The 12,014-nt window shown below is 51.6% G+C and overlaps 1 protein-coding gene across 2 annotated transcripts in view; it reads left to right on the top strand.

Annotated features, from left to right (window-relative positions):
- The first annotated feature begins 736 nt into the window (after positions 1 to 736).
- ASPHD2 (aspartate beta-hydroxylase domain containing 2) overlaps positions 737 to 12,014 on the top strand; it is a 15,713-nt gene continuing 4,435 nt past the window's right edge. The window contains exons 1-3 of one of the 2 annotated variants that reach the window (XM_061603121.1): positions 737 to 1,246; positions 5,451 to 5,493; positions 9,479 to 10,836. In XM_061603121.1, the coding sequence (XP_061459105.1) occupies positions 10,029 to 10,836 (808 nt within the window). In that variant the 5' untranslated portion in view covers positions 737 to 1,246; positions 5,451 to 5,493; positions 9,479 to 10,028. Of the gene's footprint in view, positions 1,310 to 5,450; positions 5,494 to 9,478; positions 10,837 to 12,014 lie in introns of both variants that reach the window. The other variant, XM_061603122.1, reaches the window with a different exon arrangement.

Raw genomic sequence — 12,014 nt, 5'->3', positions numbered from 1 at the left:
AGTATATGGGTGACTCTGTGTCTCAGAAGGCACCTGCGGGTCTCCCCTGCCCAGCTGTGCATGACTGAGGTCTGGTCTGCAAAACAAGCCCTGGGAGAGGGCAGGCTAGCGTGCCTCCCGTGCTGGCTCCTTTACCTGCGCATTTGTGGACTGTGTTACCTGAATAATCCTCACCGTAACACACCAAAGAAATACATATTGTTACCTAAATGTTAAATGTGTACATGTTGATTCTGTGTGTGTGCGCGCACTCCATAAATATTCCCATTTCTAAGACCAGTGTACAAGAATCTGCCAAGACGTACTATTGCCAATCTCTAAAGATCCTAATTCTCCTAGTCTGTGTGAATGTGAAACACGTGTCTGTTGAGGGGGCCTGCTAACAAAGTGCAACCCTGTGGTCAGGGGCAGTCTACCTCACACGCCAGTTGCCAGGAAACAACAAAGGGAAAAGGCCAGCGCATTTTCACCCTGCTGCTTGTGGATTGATTTATTTGTTTATTGTGCTTATATACCACCCCATAACTGAAGCTCTCTGGGCGGTTTACAGTAATGAAAAACATTAAAACAAATATACAAATTTAAAAACACATCTTTTTTTACAATTCAGAACACAATTTAAAAATTTAAAACAATTTAATGTTTTGTCCGGGAAGGCCCTGCTTCACCTCTGGCTCCAGCGCGCCCCGGGCTCCTCTGCCGCTGCCTGCGCCCTTCCCACGCAGGGCGCCCCAAGAGGCCTCGCCGAGCGCGCCTGGATTGCGCCCCGGGTGGCGGCAGGGAACGAGGGGGAGCGGCGCAGACCTCCTCCCCTGCGCCGGGGCGGGCCGCCGGCTTGGGCAGCCCCTCCCGTGCCTTCGCCGGGCGGGCTGCTGGGAGTTGTGGTCCGCGCATCCGAGCCGCCGGCGCTGGAGAGCTTCGCCGTGAGGCCGGCCGGCAAGCGGGAAACCCGAGCAGCAGGCTGGCGTCGGAGGAAGCAGAGCAGAGGCGGGTCTCCGGCGCCCGCGCCCCATCCCGGCCTCCGCGCCGGGTCCCTCCGCAGGCCCGGCTTAGCTGGACGCGCCCGCGAGCAGCGCCTGCCCTCGCCGGCGCATCCGGAGGACCCGGAGCGTGAGGGCCAGGCGGGGCCTCCCGGGAAGGCAGCGGGCGGCGGCGGCAGCAGCAACGCCCTCCTCTCCCTGGAGTGCTCTTGGCCCCGATCCTGGAACGTGGGGACGCAAGGACGGCGCTCTGCACATGCTCGAAGGTTCTCCCTTTCCCACAATCTGGGACCGGCTGGGTGGGGTCGGATGAGGAGCCCCCACAGCAGGTGGGCGGCGCCCCGTGCACTTTCAGGCCGGGGCGAAGAGCGGGTGGAGGGCGCCCCTACCGAGCCAGGGGGCTTAGCTCGGAGCCGCCCGGCGCTGGAAGCACGACCGTGGCCAGGCGTCGCCGGGGGAGAGGGCCTCGCGGTCGGGTTCAGGCGCTGGGCATTTTGAGCCGTCAGACGTTCCCGATCCGGCCATCCCTATTTCAACCCTTGGTCAGCTACGTGATGAGAGGGCAAGAAAGCGTTCTGCTCATGCGCAGGGACCCTGCTGCTTAAACGTGTTCCTGGGTGGTCCCTTGCCCTGCCAGACGGGAAACGGGTGGGCAGAAAATAGGAGCGAAAGCGAACCGATGGGGGGGGTGGAGGGCTGTCAATTGCTCCTCTTGGCTTGCCAACCGCACTGCACATGCTCGGGAGTACTCGCTGCGTGGCGACTTCCTGGCATTCCAGGTCTCAGCAGGGCGGGCGCGACGGGGCGGGGGTGCAGCTAGAGAGCAGGTCCCTGTGGCCGGGATCGCTGGGCTTTGGCTCCGTCTTCCGCGGCGGCGGCGGCTCCTCGGCCAATGGTCTGCCAGGCGAGAGTTTTGGCTGCTCTCCGATGCTCTGGCAACCCTCTGCCTCACCCCGGCTTATCATCGCCGGGACTGGAGGCTTCCCTCCCGGCCTGCCAGGGGATTTCCTTGAGAGCAGGCGAGGGGCCCCCTCCCACACACACATTCCCCATCAGGGCGCGCGCGCCCGCCCACACTCCTCCCGTGAACGGAGCCGCCGTTGTCACTTGGCTGCGGCGGCTTGCGCACCTCGCTGACCGCCACGCGCCTTACATAACGCCTTTTGCTGCCTGGGAGATTCAGTGCGCTGCTTTTGCAACCCCAGCGCAGTTTGGAAATTGGACCTCCCCCCCTTTCCGGTGGTCCTCAATTGCAAACCGATGCTGCTGTTTATACACACAGATTATAAAGCGGGGGGGGGAGCAGAGGAGAAGGCCCAAGGCACACCCAGAATAGAAACAGGAACTCCAAATGCCATCGGCCTTCCCTCTGTGTGTGACATCCAGTCATAACTGGCAGTTTGCTGCTCTTTAATGGTACCCCCCCCCAAAAAATAAAACTGCTAGCCTTTTGGCAGGGGCAGCAGGTTTGGGCTGCAAGGGAGCACCAGACAGCAGCCAGGAGCAGGAAGGGGAGGACTCTGACTGTTGCCAGGGAACCAAACACGCAGGAGGCGGCAGCTCTCAGCCTGAGCAGGACACGAACCTGTTGGAAGTGGGGCCAGAGCAACTCCTGTTTTGTTCTTTTATTTAAGCTCCAGAAGGAAGATAGAGCTAGGGTCCTCCAGATGGATAGGCTTGGCTACCTTTACCTGTGATGCTCTGACTGACTTCCTTCTGTCGCTAGACTGTGATGCCTTTAGGGAAGCTTACCTGCCCTTCCTCCTTCCGCCCTTTCCTCTCTTCTCTTCTCCAACTGTCCGGGAGAGAGGAGACACCTTTGTCTCTGCACTCTCTCTCCTAGCCATGAGGGCAATTCCCAAGCCTGGGCGTTGCATCTCCAACTTAGCTAGTTAGTTAGAACGAGGTATGCCTTTCTATCTACTATGTATTTCTATAAATAAAGTAGCTTTTCTTATTGTACAAAAGTCAAGTGTCAGTGATCCTAACGCAGGGTAAAAGCCTGCCCCTTATGGCACACACACATTTCAGACCGCTGTTACTCTCTGCTTAACAAATTTAGCACCACAACAGAGCCCAACTCTGGCTTTTCCTTTGGGACATCAGGGCTTGGTGAGGTGCAAAGGTGTGTGTGTGGGGGAAAGTTAATTGAACTTTCTTGGGGGTCCAAAAGAATGGTGCGCAGGCCTCCCAGCAATGGGGAAGCGTCTTGTTGGCCTCTGGGTTGGTTTCAAGGAGTCACCTTCCTTCCTTCCTTGGGATTCTGGTCTCTCTTTGCAGCCTCTGTGGGGTGCTGCGGTCTGGATCCCAACCCTTGATCTTCAGGGAGTATGTGCGGGGCTTGGCCTGGCCTCCTGGAATAGGGTCAGGCGAGTAGGCTTGAGGGACGGGGGCTCCCAAGGTTAGGATGACCTTGTAGGGCTTGAGTTGGCAACTCATACCTTGTGCTTAGCCCGAGATCAACCCTGGCCTTACTCCGAGAGTTCTCTGTGTAGCGCGTCCTTCAATGGAGCCATGGAATGGGTAACAGGAGAGCACAGCCAGCATCTCTCCAAAGTGTCCTCAAGGGGGGCTCTTGCTAGCTCTGCCCTCTGCTGAAGACAGGATTCTGGGTTGAATGGAGACCCGGCCTGTGTCTGATTGGGGAGAAGAGGCCTTGTTGTCAGAATACTAAGTGGCCACTGGGCATGGCCTCTGGCCTAGTCAGATCTGGTGTCAAGACGTTATTTCCCAACTCTGCTGCTTGTTTGGCCTTGCTTTAAGTTACAGCGTGGTACATTCTGCAACTGTCCTGTGGTCCCAAGTAAATGGGAAAAGCATTATGAATGCTGAGGACTGTATCATCTAAATTGTTTGAGGAAAAGTTGGCTTGGGACAAGGGTAGTGCTGCTGCACAGACCAGCCTGCTTGTGCTTGCCAGGTGCCCACAAGGGAGTCTTGCACGTTCCTCAGGCATTTGGCTGGCACTGGCGCTGGGTTAGCATGGTCTTCCGTCTCATCCGGCACAGCCGTTCTGTCGGGAGAAGGCCTGCCTTTCAAAGCAGAATCATAGACACGTTTTCTCACTGGCTTGGGTAACTGGAAGCGTTCCCAAAGGTGATGGTGTTTTCAGTGGTGTTCCAGAAGGGGTGCCACAGTGCTGGTGAGTCATGAACCTTCTGACACCTGAGCAAATGGCCCCATTTGTGGTGAGTGCGTGGGACGCATTATGAAGGGGTGATTGATGTGTGTAGGAAGTCAGAGGAATCCAGAAGATGACTCCTGCCTTGCCTTGCTTATTCCGTTCTGAGGCTGAAGAAATTGAGCACTGGGCGGGCAGGCAGGCGGGGCTCTGGACCTCAGTGTTTTTTCTCTAGCAGCTGAACAGGGGGTGCGTGGAGGGGATGCAAGGGATGGTAGATGTCCAGCCTGGAGGTTCCCCATGCATGCCTGGCCTAGCTCCAAGCATCCAGCAATATTCCTAGGGAAAGAGTTTGGGGGCTTTGCAACCAATTGTCCCCCTCCCCCCCAAAAAACAGGTTCAGACTCAGGACTCATTACCAATGACTTTCATCCATAGGTTAGCACAGGATTGGAATACCGATCAGGTTACATCTCACACAGTGATAAGATCAATACAAGGCATTGCTGGGCATGGCTACTGTAGGGAAGACGTTACAACACTTGCCGTGCCCCCTGACAGCCCTTCATAAAGGACGGAGTGAGCATGCCTGCTTGCGTGGGTCTTTTCTCTCAGCTCAGGACCAGGCAAGCCAGCAGGCACTCATCTGGGTAGGCTGGTTAACAGGCTCAGTCTGTCTGCACCGGCTCAGCCTTGGTGACGGGGGCAGGGACAACTCAGCCAGGCCCTCCCCAACCTCTGCCTCCAGCACTTTGTCCTTGGCCAAGGGTAGGTCCACGACAGCAAGAGGCTGGCCCAGTGGCACATCAGCCAGTTGGACTGACTGTTCAACCCCTTCCTCCCCCATGGCCACTCCTCCAGGGAGGGGCTGTCAGTAGGCAGATCACTCAGCCCCACCCCAACATCCTCATCCACGGCTCCCAGACTACTGGGCCCCTCCTCTGGATCCCAGACCACCTCCTCCTCACGCCAGACCTCTCCATGGGCCTCATGACACCAATGTGCTCTGCTCAACTAGTGTTGTTGTTGTTGTTATGTGCCTTCAAGTCGATTACGACTTATGGCGACCCTATGAATCAGCGACCTCCAAGAGCATCTGTCATGAACCACCCTGCTCAGATCTTGTAAGTTCAGGCCTGTGGCTTCCTTTATGGAATCAATCCATCTCTTGTTTGGCCTTCCTCTTTTTCTACTCCCTGCTGTTTTTCCCAGCATTATTGTCTTTTCTAGTGAATCATGTCTTCTCATGATGTCTCCAAAGTATGATAACCTGAGTGTCATCATTTTAGCTACTAGTGACAGTTCTGGTTTAATCTGTTCTAACACCCAATTATTTGTCTTTTTTGCAGTTCCATGGTATGCACAAAGCTCTCCTCCAGCACCACATTTCAAGTGAGTTGATTTTTCTCTTATCCACCTTTTTCACTGTCCAACTTTCACATCCATACATAGAGATCGGGAATACCATGGTCTGAATGATCCTGACTTTGGTGTTCAGTGATACGTCTTGGCATTTGAGGACCTTTTCTGGTTCTCTCACAGCTGCCCTACCCAGTCCTAGCCTTCTTCTGATTTCTTGACTATTGTCTCCATTTTGGTTAATGACTGTGCCGAGGTATTGATAATCCTTGACAAGTTCAATGTCCTCATTGTCAACTGTAAAGTTACATAAATCTTCTGTTGTCATTACTTTAGTCTTGACGTTCAGCTGTAGTCCTGCTTTTGTGCTTTACTCTTTAACTTTCATCAGCATTCGTTTCAAATCATTACTGGTTTCTGCTAAGAGTATGGTATCGTCTGCATATCTTAAATTATTGATATTTCTCCCTCCAATTTTCACACCTCCTTCATCTTGGTCCAATCCCGCTTTCCGTATGATATGTTCTGCGTACAGATTAAACAAATAGGGTGATAAAATACACCCCTGTCTCACACCCTTTCTGATGGGGAACCAATCGGTTTCTCCATATTCTGTCCTTACAGTAGCCTCTTGTTCAGAGTATAGGTTGCGCATCAGGACAATCAGATGCTGTGGCACCCCAATTTCTTTTAAAGCATTCCATAGTTTCTCATGATCTACACAGTCAAAGGCTTTGCTGTAATCTATAAAGCACAGGGTGATTTTCTTCTGAAGTTCCTTGCTCCGTTCCATTATCCAACGTATGTTTGCGATATGATCTCTGGTGCCTGTTCCCATTCTAAATCCAGCTTGGACATCTGGCATTTCTCGCTCCATATATGGTAAGAGCCTTTGTTGTAGAATGTTGAGCATTACTTTACTTGCATGGGATATTAAGGCAATAGTTCGGTAATTACTGCATTCTCTGGGATCCCCTTTCTTTGGAAGTGGGATATATATTGAACTGTTCCAGTTTGTGGGCCATTGTTTAGTTTTCCATTTTTCTTGACAATTTTTTGTCAAAATTTGGACAGATTCAGTCTCAGTAGCTTGTAGCAACTCTATTGGTATGCCATCTATTCCTGGTGATTTGTTTCTTCCAAGAATTTTAAGAGCAGCTTTGACCTCACATTCTAAAATTTCTGGTTCTTCATCATATGGTTCCTCCATGAATGAATCTGTCATCCTGGCATCTCTTTTATAGAGTTCTTCAGTGTATTGCTCCCATCTTCCTTTTATTTCATCTCTGTCAGACAGTGTGTTCCCCTGTATTTAACATCCCTACTTGTGGTTTAAATTTCCCTTTCATTTCTCTAATCTTTTGGAATAGGGCTCTTGTTCTTCCCATTTTGTTGTCCTTTTCTATTTCTATACAATAACTATTGTAATAGTTTTCTTTGTCCCTACGTACTAGTCGTTGTATAGTTGCATTTAGGGTTCTGACCGTGTTTCTATCTCCTTTTGCTTTTGCTTTTCTTCTCTCTTTAACCATTTTAAGAGTTTATTCAGTCATCCATTGAGGTCTTTCTCTCTTTTTAACAAGAGGTATTGTCTTTTTGCATTCTTCCCTGATAATGTCCCTGACTTCAGTCCATAGTTCTTCTGGTTCTCTGTCAACTAAGTTTAAAATCTCAAACCTATTCCTTATTTGATCTTTTTATTCTTCTGGGATGTTATTTAAATTGTATTTTGGCATTATGAGTGCTTTGTTGTTCTTCTTTAGCTTTACTCTGATTTTCGATACGATCAGTTCATGATCTGTACCGCAGTCTGCTCCTGGTCTTGTTTTTGCAGAAAGTATCCCTTTAGGGGATTTGAGAGTGTTGAAGAAGCTGAGAGCAATGCCGTCAGGAGTCTAGACCAAGAAGCTAGACTCCTAGCAGGGGCACCCATGGCGGAATGGTTAAAGCTGAGACACCAGACTAAGATGCATCCAAACTCAGAGGAAGGCAATGGTAAACCACCTCTGAATACCTCTTACCATGAAAACCCTATGAACAGAGTACCCAAAATGCAATATGAGATAGTGCTGGAAGATGAGACCCCCAGGTCAGAAGGCACTCACTGAACTACTGGGGAAGAACAAAGGACAAGTACAAGTAGCGCTGTGACTAATGACGCAGCTGGGTCAAAGCCGAAAGGAAGCCCAGAGACTGATGCGCACAGATGCGAAAGGAGAGTCCGGAGTTGTACGACGCACACAATAGGAACATGGAATGTGAGAAGCATGAACCAGGGAAAGTTAGAAATTGTCAAGCAAGAAATGGAGCGTATCAACATTACAATAGTTGGCATGAGTGAATTAAAATGGACTGGAATGGGACATTTTCAATCAGGCAACTACAAAATATTTTATGCAGGAAATGAGAAATCAAGAAGAAATGGAGTTGCTTTAATAGTGAGAAGTGATGTAGCAAAAGCAATTAAGAGCTACAATGCAAGGTCTGAGTGAGTTATATCAATGAGATTAAATGGGAAACCTATCAACATAACCATCATCCAAGTCTACGCTCCAACATCAAATGCAGAAGAAGAAGAATTGGAGAGATTTTACGCAGAAGTACAGGAGGAAATTGATCACTCACCAAAACAAGATATGATGATAATCATGGGAGACTGGAATGCAAAAGTAGAGAACAGAGAAGAACTAGGAATTGTGGGGAAATGGGGCTTAGGTGACAGAAATGAAGCAGGAGAAAGACTTATTGAATTCTGTGAAGCCAATGATTTGTTTCTTGCCAACACATTTTTTGAGCAACCAAAAAGACGACTGTACACGGGGACATCACCAGATGGCCAATATAGGAATCAACTAGTGCTAGCTGAGTTTATTTTGGGTACCACTGAAAGTGGCACTGGAGACAGAGGGTAGGATTTTTTTAAAGAGTAACTTGAAAGAGGGAACTGTGTGTGGGATCATCTCATGTTTGCTTCTGGTTAAAACAAGTCCTGCAGGGTTTTGTGCCATTGCTAAGACCTGCGTGGCCAGAAGGTGATTGTAGGTCTAAAGAAACGTGTGTCTCTAAATTCATTCAGCTCCCTTGAAAACTATGGTCTTGAAAACTAGAGAGAGACAGGAACTTCACCTATGGGGTACAGTTTATGAGGGTGCAGCCCTCCAGATGTTGCTGGATTGCATCTTCCACCCTCCCCAGTTGTTGGCAGTGCCAGCTGTAATGCAGCCACATCTGGAGGTACCCCAATCTCTGCTTCACTTGAGATGCCAGGGACGGATCCTCAGCCCACATGTGGAGTGCACTCTGTCTGCCTGAGCTCTGGTGCGCTGTTGATGGCAATGTCAGGATGTGAACTGAGGCCTTTGTGGTTCAGAGCTCAATCACTTAACCTGGGGGCAGCCAATATGATGCTTTCCAGATGTTGTCCTTGACGGTGAGCCACGCTGGCTGCTGGGAGTTGGAGTCAGCGATGTAGTGGCAAATCCAGAAGTGCAGGGTCCCCTCATGATGGTCACAGCCACGCCCTCTATTTTGCTGCTAAGCTGAGAATGCGATCCTTGTTAATGCTTTCTCCCACAACAACAGATGTCTCTAGGAGCCAATCAGCATGAAAAGGGGAGTATTAGCTACTGAGAAGAGTCTTCTCAGTGGCTGACTCACGTCCTTTCACTCTGATTGGCTCCAATCAGCAGAAAAGGACAAGGAAGCATGGTAGAAGACTCTTCTCAGTGTCTAACTCCCCTTTCATGCTGATTGGCTCATAGTATGCTGGAGACATAGGGACCCTGCTCCATAAAAGGGGTCTAAGACACACACACCGTCCCTGGATGACTACAGCCCTGGTTGGAGGCCAACAACATCTGGATGGCCATAGATATCCCTCATCCCTGGCACCTTCAGGGGCCTTTCAGTACAAACTCCACTAAAGTGGAAAATGGGAGGCCGGCACCCGCTTGACAGACGACTGTGTGCTAATTGCAGGAGCTCCGCCCCTCAGTAATCCTTCCTATTTTCCTTTCAGATCCTTCATGCTGAGAACAGACTGAAGAACTGAGACCTGGATGGGATTTTTGTGGAATGAGTACACACTTACTGTGCACCAGTTTAATTTGGGGAACAAACGAAGGAGAGCAATGCAGTTTTGGGGGAGCGCAAGTCCACAAGAGCCAAACACTCTGACCTTGGTAACTGCTATATCACAGAAGTGAATCGACCCCCCAGGTCTAGAATTCCCAGGGGCTTCATGGCACTCTGGCTTGAAACTGGTTTGGGTGTATTCACGGAAAGGCACTGTCTGAGCCGGGCAGCTTCTCCACTGTGCACTGGGATTCTTGTGTCCTCAGAACCCACCTTTCAGAGTGACATTCCTGATGCTGGAATTGGGGGGCAATCATAGTGCCACCTTCCCCACGGATGCCTTGCTCCAGGATTCCGTGGCATTGCTCACCTATGGCTGGCTTCTCTCCACTTGCCCATGCCAGCCCGCCTTTGGGTTTGGGCGCCTGTGGGGATCTTGAAGACTGACCACTTGGCTCTCCTCTGCATGCCCTAGAAGACCCTCACCCCCTAAAATGTCTCTGGAGTGGCTCATGGGCTGGAGCGGGTCACTAGACCAGCTCAGGGACTTCATTGGCAGTGGGATCCAATCTGTGCGGGACTGTGACACCACCGCCCTCAGCACCGTGGCCTTCCTCCTTGCCATGTTTCTGTGGTACTGTTACCACGTTGGGCGAGAGCAGCCCCGGACGTACGTGACGGTGAACTCCTTCATCCCGGGCATGGATGCCGATGGCCTGCAGAAGGGCTTCACCCACTGCCATTCCCCAGAGTGCATCCGCTGCTCCCGCACCGATGGTCTGAACCAGAAACTCTACCACAACCTGCAGGAGTACGCCAAGCGCTACTCCTGGTCCGGGATGGGCCGCATCCGCAAAGGGATCCGGGAGCAGGGCCGCTACCTGAGCAGCCGCTCCTCCATCCAGAAGCCAGAAGTCTTTTTCCTGCCTGACTTGCCTACCACCCCGTACTTCTCCCGGGATGCCCAGAAGCACGACGTAGAGCTGCTGGAGCGGAATTTCCAGACCATCGTGTGCGAGTTTGAGGCCCTCTACAAAGCCTTCTCCAACTGCAGCTTGCCCCAGGGCTGGAAGGCCAACAGCACTCCCAGCGGCGAGTGGCTGACCTTCTACCTGGTCAACCAGGGCACCTGTGTGCCCCGGAACTGCCGGAAGTGCCCCCGGACATACCGCCTGCTGAGTAGCCTCCGCACCTGCGTCGGCAACAACGTCTTTGGGAATGCCTGCATCTCTGTCCTGAGCCCGGGCACCGTTATCGCTGAGCACTATGGCCCCACCAACATCCGCATCCGCTGCCACCTGGGTACGTACCTGCTTCCGGTTCTGATCGCTTTGCCTCCTCCTCCTCCTTCTCCTCCACCGGGCTGGTCGCTTTCCTTTTCACAGCAGCTTTCCTAAGCCCAGCCCTGAGCAGTTAAGGGAATCCAGCCACAAGCTGACCATCCATCTGGAGTGAAGCCGCGCAGGGTGGATGGCAGCACACGCCCTTGCCTGCTCGTTCCTCCCGAGCTACTGTGGCGGGCAGCGCTTGGGCTCCTTGCCCTTGTGCAGCGGTGGCTAGTGTGTGACACCCTCCAGATGCTGCTGCACCACACCGGCCATCAGCTTGGCCCATGCGATCAGGGATGTGGGAGTTGGGAGTCCTCCAACATCTGTTGTAAGGTGCTTTGAGCTTCTTTTTTTGGGGAAAGACCAATACATTTAAGCAATAGTAACATCTGGAGGGCTGCAGATTCCCCACCTCTCTCTTACTCTATGCCTTGCAGAACTTGATGAAAGCCCTCCCCCCCCAAGCCATTGCCATTGCATTTACAATAGCCAGACTTTTTGAGGCCTGAAAATATGGCTTTGCTACTAGCATGAGGAAACTTTTCCCCTTGATGCAACTCTTGTCAGGAGCAGGAATCTTATAACCTCAAAGGGAGCATTTGAGGCACATTCTTGTCTCAGTTTCGAGAAAAGGCATTCCTCCATATTTTATAGGAGGATGTCTTCAGGGATCTGTTCCTTGAAGGCGGGGCAGGGGGTGGAGGGGGTGTTGTGCACACACACTTTAAAGTTGAAGTGGGATTCAGAAGGGAGTGGCCCTTTGCAATTGTTCAGGGTGCAACATTCTTTTTTTTTTTTAATCCAGAAGTCTGCATCCCAATTGCATTTCCTGCCTTGCTTTGACGTAGATGGAAAATGTGATTCTCATTGTTTGCTTGGTGCAACCTGTGCCGCCAGGCTGGGCAGCTGCCATGGCAACCATTGAGGAGGCCTTGCTTGCTGCCAGCCAGCCAGCCGGTCTGACTGTACCTGCCTCTCATTGTCTGAAGAACACGGGAAGGTGCCTTACCCTGAGCCAGTCCTTGAGCACCTCTAGCTCAGCATAGCCTACCGTGCCTCCCTGGAGACAGAACGTGGCATCTTCTGCATGCACAAGGTCCCAAGCTTAGCCAAGGAGGTGCACATTTCACAGAGGACTGGAAATGGTCCTTG

This window comes from Rhineura floridana, chromosome 19, assembly GCF_030035675.1.
Source record: "Rhineura floridana isolate rRhiFlo1 chromosome 19, rRhiFlo1.hap2, whole genome shotgun sequence".
NCBI classification, from domain to species: Eukaryota; Metazoa; Chordata; class Lepidosauria; order Squamata; family Rhineuridae; genus Rhineura; species Rhineura floridana.
Note: the sequence above shows the minus strand (reverse complement) of the source record. Positions and strands in the feature narration are given on the sequence as shown.